This window comes from Rhinatrema bivittatum, chromosome 1 (genome assembly GCF_901001135.1).
Source record: "Rhinatrema bivittatum chromosome 1, aRhiBiv1.1, whole genome shotgun sequence".
Classification (NCBI taxonomy): domain Eukaryota; kingdom Metazoa; phylum Chordata; class Amphibia; order Gymnophiona; family Rhinatrematidae; genus Rhinatrema; species Rhinatrema bivittatum.
Genome location: NC_042615.1, coordinates 128429670 through 128450789, shown reverse-complemented (window position 1 = coordinate 128450789; position 21120 = coordinate 128429670). Strand labels below are relative to the sequence as shown.

Sequence of the window (21120 nt, the reverse complement as noted above, 5' to 3'; positions counted from 1 at the left end):
CCATAGGTTTGATACCTAGGCTCAATTAGTGGGCAGTCTGCTCTGCAGATCAGATTGTTCTTTCTCTGGTACTCTCCGGGTTCCCAATTCGGTGAGGAAGTCCTCTTCCACAGGAGCTGCCTCTTGCAGCATTCCTGTTTTTGCTCTCAGCAGAGAGTCTAGGACTCTCTCATGTTTACTAAGGGGAGATGGGCCCTGTGGGCTGCATCTGCTTCAGCAGCAACTCCATGCTGGGATTGGCATTTGGTTCATATGATTGGGAAGTTTCTCTTCTGTATTTTCTACAGACTAGAGGCTGTCTCCTTTGTGCTGCAGCCAGGGGTCTGCCTCCTTATGTTGTTCACCTCATCTGACTTTCAGTCAGACAGTCCTGGAGGAAGCCAGGAGGCGCATGGGAATGGTCATTGCATTTACTGTACCTTCACAGAAGGCTATGTCATCCTTTCCCTGCTTTGGCCAGTTCACTGGCTGAGGTGATTCCCTTTCACCTGGCTTTTCCTGATGGTGAAGTACATCATTCATCTGAGTTTTGGCAGCAGCTCACTGCCCCGCTCAGCATCTTGGCATAGGGCTCCATGGGGAGGAATAGCCCTTCATGCCTCGGCACACAGGTTTTTTTTTTTTATCCCATCTGACCACAGAGGTCAGATCTTGTAATAATTCAGCAGGTGGGGTCTGCTGCAGACCCGGGTACTTTTTGCCGCTCCTTCTCTGGGTGGACATGTGGATTCCATGTCTGCAGTTCATTTTGGAATACTTTGGGCTTCACTCTGCATTCTCAGTCCATCCTCTTCCTCTGTTGATGATAATCTGCAGTATTGTTTCTGCTGGGCTTTCCAGCCCCAGCTTATTTTCAGTTGTATTGTGAAACACTAAAAAAAAAACACTTTGCAGTCTTGATCCAAGTACCTTTTTCTCTTGTACTTGGAAATTTAAGCCTTTGCTTGTACCCTCTGGTTCCTAATCCTAGGCCTACTGATTCTAGTAAGAGTTCACTGTTAGGAAGCTCTTAACTGTGTTCGTTGTTGTGTGACTTAATGGGCTTCTCGCCTCGTGCTCGCATTATGCCCCTGCTTTCAGACGCCTTGCTGTATATCAGGGTTTCTGTCTCTCTGTCTGTCGTCCAGTCTCTTTGAAGTGAAAAACCCAACTCTTCTCCTTCCTAGAGTCCTTTATGGGTCAGCGGCCTCACCAAGAAAAGAAGGGGAAATGGTGGTACTTCCACACTAAAGGGTTTCTCCCATGTTTCCTGTTTTTCAGCAGCCTTTAGCTTGGGAAGCACCCATGTGTGAGGACTGCCATCCTGCTTGTCCTCAGCGAAAGCAGAATTGCTTACCTGTAACAGATGTTCTCCAAGGGACAGCAGGATGTCAGTCCTCACCAAAAATCTTCTCACCTCCCCTCGAAGTTGGTTTTTCCATGTATTTGCTGTATCATGGACTAAGGGACTCTGCCAGAGAGACAGGGAGGGCACTACAGCTACATATGTTCAGTAAATAATGCTGAAAGCTCTAGTATATATGAGATCAAAGTTCCATGCCAGGCTCCATTGGATGATGTCACCCATGTGTGAGGACTGACATCCTGCTGTCCTCAGAGATCACCTGTTACAGGTAAGCCACTCTGCTTTATATGTGTTTATTACATTGAATAAGAGTAAATAAGGTCCTTCAAAGAGGTAAGGATTTGTGAATACATTGCTTCTAGTAAGAGTTAGTAAACAACTATGCCAATCATTCAAATAGAAAGCTCCCTTGCTACTGAAATGTAGCTGCTGTTTTTAGCTGTAGCTCTGACCTTTTGCCTCTGTTATATCTTGGGAATTTTGGTAAGAAAATATGAAGGCATTTTATTTACAAGATTTCTTGTTTGCAAAAATTGGGGTGCATGGTATTTTTAGAGATCATACATTTTTAGTTTTATTTTCAGTTTTTATGTATTGCTATTTCACTTTATTTATTTACTATTTATTTATTCCATTTTATATTCCACTATTTCCATATGTTCAATGTGGATTCCAACTTTTTACATGCATAAAATCTCAAGAAAACAAAATACAAACAATATATTATCACAAATAAAATACATCAATAAGAAAAACAAAAGAAATAAAAACTGCAAATATTTGACAATGTAACTGTTCAATTCCTCATTCTCCTACAGAACTTGAGCACGCTTGATTAAAAAGAAAAGGCTTGACTTAAATATCCTGGCTCCTTTTGAACATTTGTGGGAAGTGTGTTAGTTTACAATAAAAATAGATAAAAATAAATACAATAAAACATAATTCATAAGAATTATAAATCAATATAGTAAAGTAATAAATACATATGATTATATAATCAATATTATGAAACAATATCAACATATTACTAAAATCTTTTAATACAATAAAGGAATTCTACTCAAAAACACCTCACAACTATGCAAACCTAGTATACTCATATGGCCATCATATACATGCCAAGGGGCTGCGTTAATTATTTAAATGTCTTAGGTCCTATTGGGCTCGAGGATATAATAATTGGTCATTAAATGTGATTAAATTCTTTGGCTGTATCTCTTTTTTTTTAATTTTTAATACGCACATAAAATGGTTCGATGATCTTATAAAATGCTCTATTATATTTAGTACTTTTCTGAAGATTCCAGGTATTTGGATGATGAAAAGCAATAACAAAATCAATGGAAAGTAGTCCTATTTCATTTCTTCTTCTTATAATTCTCCTCAGTCTGTTCTTTCCGCCCATGGGATCACACGCGAAGCTTTTTTCTCCTCAGCGATTATCTTTTGGTTCGTAAAATGTCTAAAAAACAGAGCAGACCTTCCGGTTTTAAACCGTGTGGATGTGGAAAAATCATGTCCAACACAGATGGACATGATAAGTGCTTTCGTTGCCTTGGCCCGGATCACATTCAGGCTGATTGTGAGAACTACGGCTGAATGTCTTGGAGGGCCCAGCGGCAACGCACCCAGAAGATCCGAGACCTTTGGCACATCGGAGGAGGCTCCTCTGCCCCCCCTTCAGGGGCTCATTCCTCACCGGGGCCATCGAAGACTCAAGCCCCAACGGAGAGAAGAGCCGCCTCCTTGAATTCCAAGCTCTCTAAGCCTGGAGACTCGACCAGAGTGAGTACAAAAAGTACTTAGAATCGAAAGATAAAAATGAAAGTGGTCACCAGGGACCTGGCCCACAAACACCCATATCCCAATCATCGAAGGGGTCCAATTCAATGGGTGCTGCACCGAAGCCGGCGCACCAAATCTCGGCACCGGTGCACACAGAGCCAAAGTCACGGCGCTTCGATTCCCATGATCCGAAGCCGACTCCACTGACGCAGAAGACAACGCAATATGCGTCGAAGGCAGCGCATCATGTGTCAGGATCGACTCACTCAGCACCGAAACGATGACTCCCGGCGCCGCAGCTGATACTTTTGATGCCGGCGCCAACGCGTCCGGCATCGGAGTCGACGCAATCAGCGCACAAACGATCACCTCCGAAGCCGGGACAGGAAGGAGCATCTTCGATGCCAATACAGTCGACGCATGATGGGAATAAACGTCATCAGCCCACAAAATCAACATGAAAACAGGTATATTCACCCCAATCGTCTTTTCATTCAGCGCACTCCTCCTCGGCTGAGATGACTCTGTCGCACAGTTGCCAACCACACTTATCACCATCACAGGAAGCTCATAGACCTGAGAAACATTGACGCATGTCCTCAAAGGGCAACACTAGCCACTATCAGAGGCACTCTTCGGGCTCCAAGGGAGACCTGAGTCATCACATCCAATCCACTCACAGACCACAGACACACAGATCTCTACATCACCGATCTCATTCAAGTTCCTCTCACCAGACACATACATCAAGGCATGCCTCAGCTTCTGAGGCAGATCTGGCAAAGATCATTTCTTCTTCAGCCTCTTCATCTCCACAATCTCTCCCATATTCCCTCCTAGACCATGGTGGTCCGCTATCCCTTCCTCTTGATCCCCCTCTCTCTCTCTACCTCTGGTCCAGCATGATTCCTGGGGAAATCCCCCCCAATCTTTAACAGTCCTCTTTCTCCTGATAGGCTGCCATCCATTCTCACTCCCCTTAACCAGGTCAATCATATCATGTCTCCCTCTTTAGCCTCCTTTTCTTCCTTCATTCCTATTTCATTTCTTCTTTCCTCTGTCTTTCCTTTCATACTGCCAGTTCCATTTCCTTCTTTCTTCCTTTGTCATTCTACCTGCTCTTTTAGTGCAGCTCTCCTCTCTTCTTTCTCTGTCAGGCCAGTGACAGCGCATGTGTCAGTAGCAGGAAATGTTTCTCACTGCTTTCCTCAGTGTGCAGCAGCGGCTGCTGAAGGTTCTGAGAGCCACAGTCGGCCCCTCTCTTCCCCACATCTTCACAGTGTAACAGTGGGGTTTATGACTCTCAAGGGCTGCAATTAGACTCTGTCTTCCCTAACCTTTGCTGGGCATGAGGCTCCTACTGGGTAAAAGTGGCCCTTCTCTGTTGCTCCTCCTTCTGGCTTGCAGCAATGTGAGTTGAAGTCTCCAGGCAGCAGTAGACTCCACTCTCTCTCTCCTGGCCTGTGACAACAGCGCAATTAATCACAGGTAGCAGCAGCACAGCTTCAGTTTCTTGCATCTCTTCTGGCAAACCCCCTGGAGATCTATTGATCCCTGGTTGGGAACCAATGATGTAGTGAGATGGGCACTAAATATGCAACATTGTTTGAAAGGATGAAAAATTGATTCAGTGTATTAGGATTAGAAGAGAGATACAAATGTTAGCAAACCATATAGTGCAGTTAAATTTGCCCTGGTTAGGCACAGATTTTATACATTAAGAATATGTGCTCTGTTGCTAATTACATCATACTCCATTTCAATAGAATTGTGAGATTATATTATGGAAATATAATAGAAAATGGTCAAAAGCATGCATGTTGCTTTGACATCTCTGAATTTTCTTTTCTCTATGTATTTGTTTTAGAATTATAACATCTAGAAGGTAATTTTCAAAGGTGTTGTGCGCATAAAAGTAGCATATATCATAGCAATTTTCAAAAACCCATTACATACAAAAAGCCTTTTGACATTTCAGCCCTATGGAATGAATTTCAAAGGAGTTACGTGCGTAAAAAGAAGCATTTTTCAAAAGCTCATTTACGTGTTTTAAACCTTTTGAAAATTACCTCCTTTGCTAACAATTTTTATAGTAATATGTCTCAGATATGACCTTTAACTTATGATAGATTTTTTTTTTTTCAGTTTGGGGCTTGACTATGAAGCAGGTATCTCAGATGTAATATTAATTAATTTAGTTCCAGGTTTTTTCCTTCTCGGATGGAGTGCTTACATTAACACTACCGGAACACAGTCTTTTCTTAATGCAAAGTTTATATATATATTGATTGACATCAAGGATCAAATTTTCAAAGAGTTAGATTCAGCTACCCAAGTCTGATACTGAGCACATAACCTCTGGAAGCTGATGTATTACAGTGCACCGAATTTTGCAAAGTCCGCTTCACATGTAAAACAGCAACTTGTGCACTTGAGTTGAACTTAAGCATACAATTTTCCCTTTTTAATTGCAAAGCAAGCTTTGAAAAATGTTTTGGCACATGTAGTAAACTTGCATGCGTAACTTTATTTGTCCAATTATATAAAATATCAAAGTTAATGAGCTGCTGTGATGCAAATTTGCACAAAGCAGCTCAATAACAATGTTCAGAGCACTAAACCACAAGCGAAAGACCACAAAAAAAAGTAACTTCATCTCAATGAAAGGTGAAATTTAAAAGCAGTGCTCATGCATAAAATGGCAAATGTGTCTGCAATTAGTTCTTATTCGTGCTATTGTGATTTAATAAACCTCACACTTATGCGCATAATTACCGGTACATGAATAACTTTGTTCATGTAAAAAAGGGGTGGATTTGGGGCGGGGTGGGACATTCCGGAACAGGGACGGCATTTACACACATACATCCCAATTTTATAACCTGCAAACACAGTGAGGTAGATCTTAAATAAGTACGCGCGCACGTACTTTTGTTTGTGCAACCGGCACGCGCAAGGCTGCACAAAATCGGCAGCCTGCGCGCGCCAAGCCGCGCAGCCTGCCTCCGTTCCCTCCGAGGCCGCTCCGAAATCGGAGCACCCTCGGAGGGAACTTTCCTTCTGTGTCCCCCCACCTTCCCCTCCCTTACCCTATTTAACCCACCCCCAGCCCTACCTAAATCCCCCCTACCTTTATTGTGCAAGTTACGCCTCGGCATCCCCTGGCACAGGCCGCAGTACCGGGGGACTCGGGACCGCCCTCCCGGCCCGCCCCTGAACTGTCGCCATGCCGCCGGACCCGTCCCGGACTACCCCCTGACCCCGGACACGCCCCCTCCTGCCCCTTTTACAAAGCCCCAGGACTTACGCACGTCCCTGGGCTTTGCGCGCGTCAGCGGCCTATGCAAAATAGGCGCGCCGGCACGTGAGTGCCCTGCACGCGTAAATCTGGCAGGATTTACGCGTGCAGGGCTTTTAAAATCTAGCCCAGTGTGCATAGGGCTGTTACCTGCACATATTTACGTCTCCTCTTTATTAGATGTAATTCAGAATAAAACTCTTTGTAGCCATAAACTGGCTGGATGAGGGGTCTTGGTTAACAGGGGAGTTCAGGTTGAAGAACGAGAGGTGTCCGGATGACCTAGAAATAGACTGGGCAAACTGATGGACTAATTGGGAAAATTTGGAATTTCCTTCACGTGCGCAGGTTATAAAATGTGTTTACTTGTGCGTGTAAAATCTGAGAAGTCCTAAGGAAAATACATGAATGTTTCCTTGTGTAACTGCTTAAAATTAGGAGCACATATGCACGCTAGGTGTATTTTATATAATGAATGTGCACTTGCACGGACGATATAATTGTAACGGACTCATCAGTCACTTTACTAGTAAGCCCTGGACAAGTTCATATACTAGATAGAGCAGTATAAGTTGGTAAAGGGGAGGATACCATGCAAATACAGCCCCTCCCTTTGAGGGTGCTGGCATGGTCATCCCCCTGAGGGTTTTTTTTAGCATCTCCCTAGTGAGAGTCATTGGGCAGTCCCTTTTGGTTTGCTTTGGGTTAGGAGGTTGTAGGAGCTGTTTTTTGCCACTGGATTTTCAGGCCCATCAGAGGAACTAGGCTCACTCAGCCTGGGGTTCCTGATCAGGATCGGTAGGGTGTTAGTTCTGGTTGGTGGGCATATTCCTCTAGGTTGTTTTCTGGGTTTTGAAGCCTGGTGAGACCCCTGGAAGCTGCTTGGGGAGAGGGAATGAGGAACCCTTTCTCAGGGTGTCCCAGGCTAAGGAAGACATGCCCTTCTGCACCTTTACAAGGACAGAAGAAGGTGGTGACCCAGTGCCAGGACCTTACAGGTGGTAACTTTATTTGAAAGGGGATAGACTTTGTTTTGATATCAGATGGAAGAGTTTGCCTGCCCCTTCCTACCTGAGGGGACCATCAAAAGCTGCTGTTCCTAGGAGGATCCCTTCCATCTGGGATCCAGAGAATAAGGAAAAACTTGCGGGAACTAATCAAAATATGAGTAAGAACTTTTTTCACATCATCGAGGATGCCCACCCGGAGTGTTTTCATCTCTGGAGGGAGAGAGGGAATTTCAACTTTCTGTGCCAAGACTGCTTTGCCCATCTTTATCCAGGGTTGGAGGGCATCCCTGCCAGACTAAAAGAGTACCCTGTCCACTTGGGGTTTTCATTACTCCAAACCCCAGAGGGTGGATATACCCTGTTCCCCTGCAAGGAAAACTCCTGCATAGACTGAGAGGAGAAACTGTTATCAAGTCAAAATCCTATAGTGCTAAGGACTCAGTTATTGGTGTCAACAATCATTTGCTTACCATCAGTATACTTTTGGTTTGGATGTTATACTGAGTCTGGAGTGGTTATTTGGCACGTATATACCACAGAGGTAATTAGAAAGTTTATACTCCTCTCTTCACAGGGATTATAAAGGATTTCCAACCACCCTTAGCACTTGGGGCCCTGAAAGGAAGACCTTTCTCCCACCTAATAAGGAACTCATACAATGAGAGAAAAAGGTGGTGCTCAAGCTAGCCAGGGTTCCAAACCTTAAGAGCTAAGCTCAAATTCTTTTATGGCCCCACTGGAGTGCATTCCACTCCCAGAAGTGGGGTTACATAAAATTCTAGCACATGTATATACATGTGTATACATGCGTATATAGGCGCGTGCGCACTTGTTTAAAGTTACTGTCTAAGGTTTAGTTATCTTTTTTTACAAAATTTTCTGCCAGGCTTATTTGCATACAAGTCCCACTAGAAAACTTTCACATGGAAAGGCACAACTTTTGCTTGAAATTCTGCACACTTCAGTACATCAACTTCTTTTTGCTTAATTTGGAAAAAATTTCAAATGCCATTAATCTGGCTGCTGAAATTCCATCACTAGTTGTATAATATCTTAGGCAAATTAAAACAAAAGTTAACTTTCAGAGTGCTAGACACAGGGAGGGTAATTTTGTAGCTGTCTGTATTAGTGCAAAGCCTGCAAATACTTTTTTACCCATGGACTTTACACCTATTTTCAAAGGAAAGTACATGCATACTTCTCCTTTGAAAATGATCCCACCAAAATATTAGGCATCCAGTGGACAGTGAACTTATGCACCTTTGCCTTTTAATTTTCTTATTTTATGTGCCTCTAAAATGAAATTTTCAAAAATATAGCAGTCTTCCTTTTTTGCATGGGATTAGAAGGAGATATTGAAGAGAAGCATTGTTGGACAGAAAACAGATATAATCAAGTCTGAAGTATGTAAAAAAATATAAAGAAACATTGATTTACCAGTCTGGCATATAAGATAAAAATCAGGTTACAAGTACCTGGCAGAATCCTAAAAGATCAATAGATTCCATGTTGCTTATCCTGGGGATATGCAGTGATTTTCCCCAAACCCGTCTTAATAATGGTTTATGGACTTCCAGGAACTTGTCAAACCTATTATAAACTTATCTACTCAACAGCATTCATCACATCCTCCAGCAACGAATTCCGGAGTTTAATTATGCGTTGAGAAAATAAATATTTTCTCTTATTGTCTTTCTCCATTGAAAAAATTGACCATTTAGCCATACTCGGTGTTTTCTGTCTTTTAACCAGTTCTCAAAACCAACGCTTCAAATGCTTTCTGAAGATCCAGATGCACCATATCAACTGGCTCAACTTTATCCACATGTTTATTCATGCCTTTAAAAAAGTAGCAAACCACAGTTAGGAAAAATAATGGTGTATTCCATAACATGGTAGGGAATCTAGAAAGCAACATATACATTTTGTAGAAATGGCAAACAAAAAAAATGTTTTAAATCAAGAAATACGATTAGTATGAAAATAAAATTAAAAGTACGAAATATGTCAACTGGTTGGGCTTCTGGCTGGCTAGAGTGTTATAACTGCCCCTAAGGCAGTCTCCCCCAGAGGGGAGGAGGGCAGGCCAACCAACTCACTATGATGTAAAAACGCATTAACACCATATCTCTTTGTGGCTGTGGCAGGCCTCCCCACAGCTCTTAATGTTATAATCTAAAGAGGCTTTAATCAGTTAACAAAAAATGGGGACTCTTTGGGGGGGGGGGGGATCTTCTAATCCCGGCAACAAATAGGTATTACTGCTACAGTATAATTTTGAAGTTAACATATTTTTTGATGTAAGGTAAGTTTAAATTGATGCTAGAAATGTTATTACAAGTACAATAAAACTCTCTCAGCCAAAGCTTTATATGCATGTGATGCAGAATTAGACACACAATTGCATTACATTTCAGGGGTAATTTTGTAAGAGCCTGCATAAGTTTGTGGGCTGTTACATGCATGAATTACACTAGTTTTTCATAGTCAACTTTCACATGTAAGTTCACTTTGAAAATTACCCCGGCAAAACCACCTATAGACAATTTACACCTGCTCTTTGACGTGGGTACTTTTGCCAGGAAAATTTCCAAGCATGCTTTGTAAATTCAGAAAGTATGCACATAAGTGAAAACTACCTCCTAGACCCCACCCCAGAACGCCTCCCCTGAATGTAGGTAAAAGTGCACATACACAGGTTGTATACATGCACTTTCACTCACATGTCGAGAGGGCGAGTTTTATGAAAGGACATTTCCATGGCTTAACCTGCAGAAATGCCTTTTAAAATTATTCCCTCAGGGGGTGCAAAAGTCTGTGGGTACTTTTTATCCCTGACGTGCACTCATTTTCAAAGTGAAAATATGCCCATACATTAGCTTTGAAAATTATCCCAGGAAAACTACCCCCATACATTTACACCTGCTAATTTATGTGTCTAGTTTTTCAGAGAAAAATTCTGTGCATACTTATATATATATTCAAAAGTGTAAGTGCAAGCCCCTCTCCATGAATTTTAGACAAGCTTTTAGAGGTTCGTATTCAAAGATAATATCCGGCTAGGAAAGTTAGTTAGATAAACATTGGAATATTCAGCAGAATGGCTGCGCCGCTGAATATACCTGGATAACTAAGAGTTAGCTGGATAAGTTTATCCAGCTACTTGTACACTGCTCAATGGCAGGTCTAATTTAGCCAGATAATCTGAATATCACCACTTACCTGGCTAAATTAAATATTAAGTTTAATATGGAAACTCTGCCACTTAACCGGATGAGTCCAAACCTATACAGCTAATTAGCGCTGAATATCAGTCCCTTGAAGGTGAATTTTAAGACCTGTGCGTGGGAGCAAATGTACGTATGTTTTCCGGCTCGCACACATGGATATGGAAATGTTATAACATATGCACATATATGCTTGCATGGTATAAAATAGGCTATACGCACGTACATGTGTGCACAATTTTACATTGCCGTGCTGCCTCAATCGTGTATGTGGGGGTGGATTTTAGTAGATATGCGCACCGACACAATTACATGTTTCCCCACTTTGTCCCCAGTTTGCCCCAGTAAAGGAGAGGACTTCCTAAACCCCATAACTAACTTGCCTCCCTTTTACCCTATTCACCCCGACCCTTAAAACCCCATTGGCTAGCCTAGCTTTTTTTGTTTCATGACTTACACGCCATCCATAAGAGAAATAAAGTTACCCGGATAGGGACCCAGCAGCGTACTGGTGTGCATAAATACACTTTTGTTTTATTCATATTGCTTGGAATGCATATGCCCTGCCCAGATCACACCCATGCCCTGCTTCTTTTATGAAAAAAATGTTACTCGCTTACCGGGAGATACGCGTGTATCCGGGTGCTTCTTAAAATCTGCGCAGCAAGTGCTAGGCCAATATCGAATGAATCTCCCAGCTTTGGCACGAGTAAAGCTTTAAAAATTCACCCATTAATGTATAATTTTACCATGAAGAAGACTAATAGTTTTAGAAATTCAAAATAGCTTAGTTTTATTTCATGTTTGTCATGTTGTTTGGTTTGACTGATTATTGAGAGTGTAATAGTGTGATCCACATTGAACATATGGATTTTTCCAGCGTGTGCATGTTATAAAATCCGATGGCCGCACGCACATATGTCGGATTTTAAAATGCGGTGGGGGGATTTTAGCAATATACGCGCGGTGACACAATTGTACCTCCCCCAGTTCCCTCCCAGTCTGCTCCAATTAAGGATGCGCTGACTGGGAGAGACCTTTCCTATCCCTGACCCTACCCTTCCTACCTTTTCCCCTCTCCTCCCTGACCCCCAACCTAACCCTAGCTCCAACTTAGTGGTTGTTAGAGAAAAGTTATTTATAATCATTGGAAAACCCCAGAATGTACAAGTTGCTCAATCTATTATTCTGATGGCTAACTTGATAGTCCAGTGCGAGTCAGCTATGTTGGTATACAAAAATTAAATGTTAATGACGGCTACTGCCTGGAGATAATACCCTTATTCAATAAACATACACATGCTTACTGTGACTCCAACATCGCTCTAAGCTACAACAGCAAGAGGAAATGTGGAAAAAAGGATTCGCACTCACAAAGTGGGGAGTAGCTGGCTTGTTACGGCGGTTTACTACCCCAAACCAAATAAGCCTGATACTTCACTTTCAATGCATATCCAGCATAGCTCTCTGCTTCAACGGCAGGGGAGAAGAAAAACTGATACTTCACGCATATCCAGCATAGCTCTCTGCTTCAACGGCAGGGGAGAAGAAAAACTGATACTTCACGCATATCCAGCATAGCTCCCTGCTTCAACAGCAGGGGAGAAGAAAACTGATACTTCACGCATATCCAGCATAGCTCTCTGCTTCAACGGCAGGGGAGAAGAAAAACTGATACTTCACGCATATCCAGCATAGCTCTCTGCTTCAATGGCAGGGGAGAAGAAAAACTGATACTTCACGCATATCCAGCATAGCTCTCTGCTTCAACAGCAGGGGAGAAGAAAAAAGGATTTGCACTCACAAAGCGGGGAGTAGCTGGCTTGTTACGGCGGTTACTACCCCAAACCAAATAAGCCTGATACTTCACTTTCAATGCATATCCTGCTTCACGGCAGGGGAGAAGAAAAACTGATACTTCACGCATATCCAGCATAGCTCTCTGCTTCAACGGCAGGGGAGAAGAAAAACTGATACTACACGCATATCCAGCATAGCTCCCTGCTTCAACGGCAGGGGAGAAGAAAAACAAACCAATAAGGGCTGAATAACACAGTCTGGGTAAAACAAATAAGCATGGGTGTAGCTTGCTTACTGCGGCGGTTACTTCCCCTACTACCCATAACTAATCAAGCTTGATATTTCACTTGGTTGCAGCTCCATCACTGCTCTCTACATTAATGGTGGGGGTGGAAGGGAAATAGAACCAAAGAGCTAAGAGAAACAGATAAGTATGAGAAAAAAATGTGAAGCTTGCTGGGCAGACTGGATGGGCCGTTTGGTCTTCTTCTGCCGTCATTTCTATGTTTCTATGTTTCTATAAAAGACTCACAGTTATGACGCTGTAGCAGTGATAAAGACACATCAGGCAGGATTCATGGTGAAGCGTGCTCCCGGCTTCTGGGAAGCCTCTCCTTTTATTGTAAATGATTTCATCGCATAGCATAGGATACATACGTCACACAGTGTTTTTCCACCATAAATGTTTGTGCTGACCTTTTACTAAGTAGGCGCAAGTGGGCAGTAGGTGCAAGCGGTCAGTCTGCAGGCAGGGAGGGGGGAGGTCATTAGCTGGTCATGAGGCAGTTGTACTGAACTATCTAGGTGTGAAAGGCAAGTAGGCCATGAGCTGTTCTGGGGTTGCAAAAGCTTGCACTAGATATGTTTACTGCAGACTGATTTCCTGTGTAGCCAGTGGCAGATGAAGGCTGTTACTTGCTAAAGCTTGCTGCGGTCGGAACGTGACATTTCCTATGCACTAAGCGTAGGCCCAAGGAAAAGACAGTTAGACGTGGCGATAGATTTTAGCCTCTGACGTGGCCTGCCAACTGCCAGAAAGCCAAACTCCTAATCCCCACATGACGCCAAGATATTGTATACATAACTTCATGCAATAAGTATTGTAATCCCGACAGTGCAGTGTTTCGAGTAAATCCTCTTCATCAGGGAGTGACTCTTAAGCATGGAATATACCTCTATGACTCAGCTGTGAAAATGTGCTCTTTAGGTGATGGCAAAATTTGCTCCTTCACATTGAGTGCTGTGCTGACGCTGAAAATGTCACAGTGATTGTATCTTCTTGGTCAGAGTGCTTTTTCTCTCTTAGAATGCGCGATGTATTGCATTTCAGCGTCAGCACAGCACTCAATGTGAAGGAGCAAATTTTGCCATCACCTAAAGAGCACATTTTCACAGCTGAGTCATAGAGGTATATTCCATGCTTAAGAGTCACTCCCTGATGAAGAGGATTTACTCGAAACACTGCACTGTCGGGATTACAATACTTATTGCATGAAGTTATGTATACAATATCTTGGTGTCATAACTGTGAGTCTTTTATGGTATAACATTTAATTTTTGTATACCACCACAGCTGACTCGCACTGGACTATCAAGTTAGCCATCAGAATAATAGATTGAGCAACTTGTACATTCTGGGGTTTTCCAATGATTATAAATAACTTTTCTCTAACAACCACTAAGTTGGAGCTAGAGTCTCGTTAGTAGCCATTGGGCACTTTATGAGGTTTCCCCAGTTCAAACATATACAATCCATTTCCAGCCAGACTATTAATATTTTCCTTTTAAAATTGGGCCATAAGCTTTTGCTTATTTAGTCCAAAATTTTCATGGAAACATGATGGCCAGAAAAGACCATGTTGCTCATCTTGTTTACCCATCCATGCTGATGCTTAGCTTTTGAGTCCCCTACCATGCCCTCAGAGATCCCCCATGCTTTCTTGAATTCTAATGCTTTGCTTTTCACCACTAACTATTCTGGGAGGTTGTTCCATGTATTCACCAACCTTTCTGTAAAGAAATACTTCCTTAGATTACCACCTTTCACCCTTGTCCTATAACCCCTCATTCCAGAGTCTCCTTTCCCTTGAGACTCACCGCCTCCATTATTTGCATTGATTTATTGAGTGAAATGGACTATCGTAGATGTATTTTGCTCTCCAATAATAATCCAGCCTCTTTTAAATCATTTGCATTGCAAATGCTAAAACTCCATTTCCTTGTAAAAAGAAATATGATACTGTATCATTTGCATGAGTGGCATATTACTCCAACGAACTGTACCCTGATTTTAATGAAAAAGAAGAATATTTTAGTAGTATTTTTAGTAGGCACCCCACTTGTATTACTGCACTTCATACAATAGGGTTGCAAATTGAAAATAAAAGAAGACATCCAGATCTTTTAAGCAAAACACTCATTGGGCTGCTTTAACTCTTTTTCTTCTTCAAGTAGTACATCATATTGATTGGATGCCAGAGCATTATTTTAGCTCTATTTTTATCACTAATATAGTTGTTTTAATAGATAAAGAAGAATTATGTAATGGTATCCACCTGAAACCTAATGCAGATCTATAGAGTTAAGACATGTTTAGATCATGCCTATTCTTAATTTGTGTACCCTTTTAAAAGGTATACTGGTTCTATTTGTTAATTCTAACTTTTTTGCTTAGCGTACAGAGAGGTCTTTCTGTGCTTGCACATCTTTCAAATTTATGTGCAGAGTCTTGCACAGTGCATAGCTCATTTAGAACTGTTACGCCAGCTGTATTACCTTGGCTTTATTTTTTAATTTTTATTGAAATTGACTACGTTCTTAATCTTTTTCTTTTATTAGCAAACGTTTTCTATCCTTTGTTGCAGGCACCTGAATCATGTCTTCTTATGTTCTATTTCTATTTTCTGTACTTGTTTTTGCTTCCTTGTCTGATTTTGCTTTTCATTACCTTTTCCTTCTCCTTGCTCTTCTTTTTTCTCTTCTTTTTTATCATATGCTCTCCAAGTCTGCATTTTTGGCTTCCACGTGTTCTATCATTTCCTCTTTCTCCTATAAATCATTCTTTCTCTGTCTTCTCCTCATACAATTTCACAGTACAACTGGTCCCTTAAGGGTAGGCCATTTTATTTATTTCTTTGGTGAAACTAGACATAGAAAAGAATCTTATTAAGTTTTTATTTTTCTCTATTTTGGCATGGAGAAACAAATCCTAAAGTCTGAAAGCTGCCAATTAACTTAATGAATCCATATCAAAATAGTATGTGGCATTTTTCCATGGAAAGCTAGATTCTTTTTATGGGTTACTATACATATCTCCCTTATTCATAAGAGAAAAGTATCCTTTTAACAAAACACCATTTCATGTGATCTGCCTGTCTATCAGTACATTTTTCAGGTTACACTTGTTTAGATATGATGCTCTGTTGATACATAAACAATATCTAGTAGTCCTTCTGCTGAAGCCACAGTGTGTTGGTAAGTTGACAGCTCCATGGATTGTTTTAGCTTTGAAGATACTCTGGATTACTAATAAATATTGTAACAGAACACTTTTTTTGTGCAGGAAAAAATAGGAAAGGTAAAACTAATGCGATCTTTCTTTTTTGAAGTCAGTTGAAATTTTAAATGCTTTCTGTCGGCATTCTGAGTTTTGTTCTTTTAATTAAATTTCAAACCGTTGTGCTTCTTGAAATTCCTACAGGTACTTAGAACAGAATCACAGGAGCATGTCCCCAGAAGCTACTGGGACACACTGAGGCGTAGCACAAGTCAAGTTCTCTTTTCTGACTTTGCAGAGGTATACTAACACCTCTGTCTGGTCCATGAAAGATTTGCCATTTCATTTCTTTCTTTTTTCATTTTAGTTTATTTTCCCCAGCGCCAACCCAAAAATATTTTTTTTCCAGGCAGACTGTTTGTGGTTTCAGAATTTAGCTTATGTCAGTTTGCTGTATATTTTATTAAATAACTGGGCTAGATCTACTAAAGAGCTTTTCTCATTTTGTGTCCATGGGGAAAATACTTAGTATAACTAGCTCTCTGTGAATGCATTGTAGCCTGTAGATATCTTTATAAAATTTTGTTTTCTTTCTTCTTATACATTGTTTGTATTCATGCATGAGTTATGTGGACATTTCACTTAAGATGCTTTTTGTGTGTGTTCTTGTTGTTCATTTTTCTTAAAAAGGCATGTATGGAAGACACTGTGAGGCTGATATTCAAAAGATCTAGGTGCCTTAACTTTTAAGGAATTAGAGATTTAGATCTGTCAAATTGAAAGTTTTAGCTGCCTAAGGCCTAGATTCATCAAAATGCTATAAATTTCACATGAATAATGCCCGCTTCACATAGGTATTTTATTGCAATGCATATTAAATTTATCAGAGAGAGAAAGAGAGAGAGACTCTATAAGCCCTTATAGTAGTCAATTATTTATATTGCTATTGGAGGGTCAACTCAAGGTGAGGTTTTGGTGGTTGGTTTAGGGTTTGGGGGCCAGTTTGTCATGCAGAGTGAGACAAATGAACAGCACAGTACACCTCAGTGAAGATTTGATGTAATTTGGAGTGAGGAAAGTCTCACAAAGATGAGATTTCTACAATGTTCTCTCACCCTAGCTTGATGGACTCTATAACAGGGTTCGTACATCTCACTCTGCATGTCAAACTAGCCCCCAAACTGTAAACCACCACAAAAACCTCTCCTCAAGTTACTAAATGATCCTCCTATAGTGATATAAATAGTTGACTACTATGAAGACCACCCCAGAGGCTCTCTCTCCCTCTCTCTCTCTACCCTCCCCTCCCCAAGCCCAGAAATGGCCGAAAGGCAATTTGCAATCTTTATCACAAATTGCATTATAGCCTTTTCTGCCATTTCGCACAGCTTAATGTCAGGAAAAAAAGGTGTAGTTATTTCTGGCATTAAAAATGTGCAATAGCATGTGTTTTGCTATTGCACAGCGCGATATTACCCCACATTTTCTTTAATCCCACCCCAATCCCGCCCCTATGAAAAGTTTGCATTTGCAAAATGCGATACCGTAAATATCACATGTGTTATACAGTTAATGAGTTTGTTATGATGTTATCGCAAGCATTAACACCATAATGCATTTTGATGAATGACCCTGTAAATTTGTGGGTCAACCATGGGGAAGAGCGAAGTTGAGGTAACGAAGTTAGATTCTTAGTGCTGATTTCCAAAGGTAGTCAAAGTTAGGACAGTGCATAGGAGGCCTAAATTTAAGTTCCTCAGTATTGGGTTCCTAAAATTAGGCACCTATTTTGAGCCAAACTAAGGACCTGATTTCCTAGGGCTTTTCTCCCATTCTGTGTCTATGGGAAAAATGCTTAATAAATTAGGCCCTCTGTTCCTAACTTTGCTGAAAATAGGTGACTAATTAGATGGCAACTTTAGGCACTCATCTTTTTTTGAATACCGGCCTCTGTGCATTCAGTTTGTAAAAAGTCCAGATAACATTCTCTATTCTAACCTTTTCTTTCAAGCATGCTGTTGATTTTTCTAACCTGGTGGACACCACACTACTTGTGCATTTTTTTGGAAAGAAGGGAAAAGCTGAGCTCAACTTTCAAGATTTTTATAGGTGAGCTTGAACCGTTTTAAAGTTATTGGAAGATACTTATCTTAGTTCTGATTATTTGCTATATGATGCATAAAATGTAAGCAGCACCGCTAGCAAAAAATGTTTTTGGAAAATTCAGTTGGTAGCTAAGATTATTAAGGCTCCTCTTTTTCATTCAGATTTGTATTTAATATTTGAGAAGAAATAATTATTTAATGCTTTTGAAAATGACTCTTGTTGAGCTCACCCATAGATATGAGTCAGTAAATCCCAGTGCTACTATTATCAGAACCCTGATCTTCCAAGTTCCCTCCCTGCAGGCATTCACATGGCCTGCCCCATTTTCTCCAGTGCCGAAGTCATCAGCAGGTCAGCAGTGGCCTGAACCACTTCATCTGAAAGAGCTGCATCATAGGCATATGAAGAGTAGGGGACCAGCTATCGCACTGGCCAAGCCTTCTCCCCAACCCCTGCTGGGCTGCTGCTGAACAGGATGGGCTTAAATTCAACCAATACAGAGCAAATTGTAACAGATCTTTTACTCTTGCAAAGTAAAGTTATTTCTCATCATGATTCATCACCCTGCATTCTGTCGCCAAACTGTAAGCATGCCAACTGGAATGCCCGGGCTTCCAGCCGATTGATGTTCCATGGAGACATATTTTCTTGAGATGTGGGCATTGGAACCACAGTCTGAGGGCTGTGGTTCCAGTGCCCACATCTCAAGAAAATATGGGCCGATATTCCATTTATTTTCTTGTGCCCAAGAAGGAGAGCTCTTTTTGTCCTATCCTGGATCTCAAAGGGGTCAGCCATCATTTGCAGGTGACTCATTTCCGCACGGAAACATTGCGTTCAGTGATAATGGCCTAGCAGTTGAGGGAATCTCTGACCTCCTTGGATCTGTTCAAGGCTTATCTGCATATTCCCGTCCAGCTAGAGCACCAACGTTTTCTTTGATTCACGGTTTTGGATCATCATTATCAGTTCCGAGCACTGCCTTTTGTTCTGCCCACCATGCCCAGAACATTTTCCAAGGATATGGTGGTGGTGGCTGTAGAGTTGAGAAAGGATAGGAACCTGGTTCACTCGTACTTGGACGATTGGCTGATTCGGGCCATATCTCTGGAAGAGAGATGCCTGGTGACCCATAAAGTGATCTCCTTGTTGTAGGAGCTCAATTGGATAGTGAATCTGCCCAAGAAAAGTCTTCAGCCATCCCAGTCGCTGGAGTATCTCAATGTTAAGTTCGACATGAAGAAAGGCAGGGTTTTCCTGTTGGAGGGGTGTATTCAGAAGTTGTTGGCACAGGTGCGTCTGTTGATAAATACAATACACCCGACCATGTGGTCCTATCTACAGGTGCTCGGGTTGATGGCGGCAACCCTGGAAATGGTGCTGTGGGTGAGGGGTACATATGTGTCCTCTTCAGCGCTCCTTACTTTCTCGTTGGAGCCCACAGTCTTAGGACTATCCGATTTGGCTCCACCTGCCAATGGAGGTCTGATCTCAACTGGGTAGAAGCAGATCATCTCAAAAAGGGGGTTTCCCTAAAATCACCAGACTGGCTAGTACTCACGACAGATGCGAGCCTCCAGGGTGGGCCGCTCACTATCAGGAACCGACAGTGCAAGGGTGCTGGAGTACAGAAGAGTCTTTCTGGAACATCAATTGGCTGGAAGCCCGGGCAGTCCAGTTGGCATGCTTACATTCAGCAACAGGATGCAGGGTTGAGCGATCTGGATAATGTCATACAATGCAACGTAAGTACATTACATCAATTGTCATGGAGGGACCAAGAACCAGCAAGTGTCACAGGAAGTAGACCAACTTATGGAATGGGCGGAAGTGCATCGTCAGGAGATCTCAGCCTCACACATTGCAAGAAAAGATAATGTAAGAGCAGACTTTCTCAACAGGCAAAGTTTGGACCCAGAAGAATGGGTATTGTCAAATGAGACATTTCAGCTAATAGTGGATCGCTGGGGCCTTTCATTTCTGGAACTGCTGGCCATTTCTCGCAATGTGAAGGTTCCTTGATTCTTCAGTCGCAGGAGAGATCCGAGGTCATTGGGCATTGATGCTCTTGACCCAGAAGAATGGGTATTGTCAAATGAGACATTTCAGCTAATAGTGGATCGCTGGTGCCTTTCATTTCTGGACCTGCTGGCCATTTCTCGCAATGCGAAGGTTCCTTGATTCTTCAGTCGCAGGAGAGATCCAAGGTCATTGGGCATCGATGCTCTTGTGAAGGAATGGCCAGAGGAAAAGTTACTGTATGCCTTTCCCCCATGGCCCATGTTGGGCAGAATGGTTTGGAGGGTGGAGAGTCACAGTGGAATGGTGCTTGATGCCACCTTAAGGAATAAAGGGCCAATCATTTATTCAATCCATCCTGCAATAATTCCAAAATGAGCGGGATACTAACTGAACGAGGAAGTACCCCTCGATCTTTACACCAAGACTCAAACACCAGCCAAACCCACAGATCTGCGGAGGCTTCTGGTAGACTCCTTCCTCTGGTTTCTGGCACACAGGGATTTGTTGCAGCAGGAGCCTGTTCTTCACGAAGATCTGACGTGATTTTGTCTTACAGTATGGCCCTTGAGAAGGCTTCTTGTTGAAGCATGGATATTCTGCTGCTACCTTGCTACAGGCAAGGAAGTATTCCACTTTCTTAGCCTATGTGCGGATTTGGCGAGTGTTTGAGTCTTGTTGTAAAGATCCAAGGAGTACTTCCTCATTCAGTTAGGATCCCGATCATTTTGGAATTTTTGCAGGATTGATTGAGTAAATGGTTGGCCCTTAATTCCTTAAGGGTACAGGTAATGGCTCTTGCTTGTTTCAGGGATCAAGTGAATTGTGGACCCTTGTCGGTTCATTCAGATGTGGCTCATTTCTTGAAAGGAATGAAACATCTTTGTCCTCCCTTGTGGTTACCGGTGCCCTTGTAGAGTCTTAATCTGGTTTTGGATTTCTTAATGGGTCCTACATTTCGACCAATGCGTAACCTTTCCTTGCAGTTGCTGACATTGAAAGAGGTGTTTCTTGTGGTGATTTGTTCTGTGCAT

At 41.9% G+C, this 21120-nt stretch overlaps 1 protein-coding gene across 1 annotated transcript in view; it reads left to right on the top strand.

Moving 5' to 3' along the window:
• The window catches only part of MICU3 (mitochondrial calcium uptake family member 3), a 378395-nt gene that overhangs the window by 238783 nt on the left and 118492 nt on the right, over positions 1-21120 (top strand). The window contains exons 10-11 of the mRNA XM_029587156.1: positions 16166-16261; positions 17973-18070. Coding sequence (XP_029443016.1) covers positions 16166-16261; positions 17973-18070 — 194 coding nt within the window. The remainder of the gene's footprint in view (positions 1-16165; positions 16262-17972; positions 18071-21120) is intronic.